Genomic DNA, 3,436 nt, shown 5'->3' with positions numbered 1-3,436 from the left:
AAACAAGTAGGATGACGCTTCTGGCACTTGTCACAAACACTCCTACTGATGCAACTCTTTGAGTGATGACCGTACTTCAGACAACCAAAGCACAACTTTTCCATTTGAATGAATTTAACTCTATCATTAACTGCTTTCTCCCCGAACTTCCTGCATTGGTGCAATGTATGCCCAGTCCTTTTGCACCTCCTCTTTGTCATTCTCTTGATTGTACACCAGCATTCTCGCCCTTGCTGCACTGAGATCCTTCATTGCCTCCAGATGCTGTAATTTTCTCCGCTTTTCCTCCAGAGTCCTTTGTAGAGCTACGTGCTCTTCCTCTAGTTGAGCCTTAATTTTAGCTTCTTCTTCCTCTCTCTGCATTCTTCGTTTTACCTCTTCTGCCTCTCTTTCTAACCGACGTTTTACTGCTGCTGCCTCCTGCTCAGCTATCTTTTGCTTAGCTTCAGCTTCTAGACGCTCGATTTCTAACTGTTCTTTTTCTTGTTCTTGTAACACTTTAAGAACAGCCTGACTTGCAGCAACATCAGCAGCAGCATCTTGTCGCCTTGCAGAAGACCTGCTTGAAAGTACTGAGGTGCCTTTCAAAATGGAGGCAACAGAACCTGAATTGCAGGTGCTTGAATTAAAGAGAGAGCCTGCTTCTGGCCAGTCTTGCTCCTCCTTTTTTGCAACCTACTTGAGGCTCTGGATGCAACAAATGTAGAAATCTCTACACACCGATCCACTCTACGACGCGTGACCTGGTCTGGAGCAGAGATCTTTCGTAGCTCTTCATAGACGCACTGGACATCTGCAGAAAGACCTGTGATATCACTTATAATGTCATTAAGCAAGTCCTCAGATAAGGTCTCTGTTGTCTGTGATAAGGATTGTCTTGCAGATTTAACTTGTGTTTTCCATTTGTCATATATATAGTTAAACCTTTGCTGGAGTGCTTTAATTTTCTCATCTTGCATTTCTTTGCCTTTCTCTGTTAGAGTTCTGATTCTTTCACTTCGTCTTGGCTGCTGCGCTTCCTCTTGCTGAGCTTCAGCACCATGCACTTGACCTTCTTCAGACTGATCTTGAAAGTCTGCACTGTCACTAAACTGAACTGTAGGCTCGCTTGGTTCTGACATTTTACAGCACTTCTTAATCAACCCACTTAGAAATAAGAAATGTAGATGGTTAACCAAGCCTCAATGTTTAACACTTACTCATATGTAAATGGCACAAAAATAACACAGTTCAAATGGAAGTGTTATCTTACAAAAATACACCTGATAATAAACTTCAAAACAATTCAAGAATTTACATCCAAAACCTTCACTTATTGCTTCCCAAATGCACTTTTACCTTAAAATCTTCAAAGGTTTTAGCTTACACACCAAAATAAGATGTACTATACACCACAGTAGTTATCAATCACAGTATTCTTCAGCAATGTTTGCAAAAGTTCCTTCTTAGGCCACTTAACTTAAACACCTTTCCTTAAAACACTGCCCTTTAATACTTGTGCATGTGTCATATCACCATATGCATATAGTACTTTCAGCTTATCTGCCAGTTCTGCGCTGTAGACATGTAGGAACAAGCTCGCTGATGCTTTGAATTTGCTGCATCGTCAATTAGTGGCCGCTTGCGTCGACGAACAGTCCGAGTTTTCACTATAATTCCCTCGAAGCACAGGCAGACGCAAGTGGTTTTCTGTCACTGGTTTATTTGAAGACTTCTCTCCAAAGCCACCGTGAAAACTATACAGCATTAACAAAATAAAACACAGCAGTAAAAACACTGTACAACAAACACGATAAATAAATAAATAAATCGTTGGCTGCATGCTGCAAAAAGGGAATTAGCTGCCGTTCTTCTGAGGTTTCCTTTAACCGTTTAACCGTGTGTAGTCAAAGTCCACTTAACATGTCTTTCAATAAAAACCATCCTTTCTGCGCGCTTGCAGGTGTTTTTCTTCGTTCTACCCAAAGCGGAAACTAGCGCAACTTGTAAGCGAACTTGACTTTCAAAATAAAAGCACCAAAACGTTGACTACAAAAACCAAACAAAGTAATGTACAGCTTAAACAATTTACGATCATGACATGGATTTTCACAAGATAAAGAAATAATCCAAATTATATACAATGTCATCATGCCAACAGTTACACCTGACATTTTTTTATGTGAGTCTGAGACCTGACATTTTTTCATACGGAGCCCCGCAGGGGACATGGGAGAAAAAAAAATTAAGACGGACTTTTGCGAGATCTCGCAAAACTAACTCGGGATCTCGCAAAACTTTTAGCCGCATTCTTCGGACACCGGCTCGAAGCCGACCGGGAGGTCGAGGCACGATGTGCCGGGAAAGCGGTGTTCCTCCCGGCTGTAGTAGGTCTCGACCTCCCGTTAGCTTCGAGCTAACGGGAAGAATGCGGCTAAAACTTTTGCGAGATCTCGCAAAAGTTTTGCGAGATCCCGAGTTTGTTTTGCGAGATTCCGAGTTTGTTTTGCGAGATCTCACAAAAGTCCGCCTTAATTTTTTTTTCTCCCATGTCCCCTGCGGGGCTCCGTATTTTCATGTGAGTCTGAGACCTGACATTTTTTCGTGTGAGACTGAGACCTGACATTTTTTCGTGTGAGACTGAGACCTGACAACTTTTTTCCTGAGACCTTACGATGTCCTAAAATGTACACCGTACTCCCGGTTGGCTGAACTCTAAAGGAGAGGCCAGCCACCCTTCGGAGGAAGCCCATTTCCGCTGCTTGTATTCGCGTTCTCGTTCTTTCGGTCACTACCCACAGCTTGTGACCACAGGTGAGGGTAGGGGCATAGACCGACCGGTAAATTGAGAGCTTCGCTTTTATACTCAGCTCTCTCTTCACCACAACAGACCGGTACAGCGTCCGCATCACTGCAGCCACTGCAACATTCAATATTTATAATTTACTGTTACTTGTGCTTATGTTGGCTGTTGCTGTGGTTTGCCTCTTGTGATGTTTTCTTTTTTCTTGTTTTTTTTTCAGCAGGTGATTAAACAGATTTTCAGTGTCCTTTCTCTCTGTCTCTCTTCTCCTCTAGTTTTCTTTCTCTCTCCGTCGTTAACTCAGTTCCCAATTTCTCTTTTTCTTTCTCTTTCCTGTTCCCCAGCCCAGTCCATTCTGACTGTAAAAATGTAAAAGTTAAATAAATAAATAAATAATAAAGATCGATTAAACTATGACAACAAAATCCACCAGTATACCAAAAGCTGTAATGATCCACTCAAGAAAATAAATCTGTTGGACATTTGTCTTTGCCTTCAGACAGTAATTCTGATTGCTACAGTGCTGGACAGGCAAAAAAGAAAAGAAAAGAAAGAAATTAAACTTGATTAGACCTCTCGTCTGTGTGTGTGGGTCAGTAACAAGAAAAATAATACAGTTTGTCATATACATGCAATGTAAATACAAATACAGTT

At 41.5% G+C, this 3,436-nt stretch overlaps 1 protein-coding gene across 1 annotated transcript in view; it reads right to left on the bottom strand.

Moving 5' to 3' along the window:
* Positions 1-795, bottom strand: part of LOC106633210 — an 18,328-nt gene extending 17,533 nt beyond the window's left edge. The window contains exon 1 of the mRNA XM_042221217.1: positions 1-795. Coding sequence (XP_042077151.1) covers positions 1-200 — 200 coding nt within the window. The 5' untranslated portion in view covers positions 201-795.
* Positions 796-3,436: the final 2,641 nt, after the last annotated feature.

This window comes from Haplochromis burtoni, unplaced genomic scaffold (genome assembly GCF_018398535.1).
Source record: "Haplochromis burtoni strain Fernald_Lab_line unplaced genomic scaffold, NCSU_Asbu1 Contig_63, whole genome shotgun sequence".
NCBI classification, from domain to species: domain Eukaryota; kingdom Metazoa; phylum Chordata; class Actinopteri; order Cichliformes; family Cichlidae; genus Haplochromis; species Haplochromis burtoni.
The sequence above is the reverse complement of the archived record's forward strand: the minus strand, read 5'-3'. Positions and strand labels throughout refer to the sequence as shown.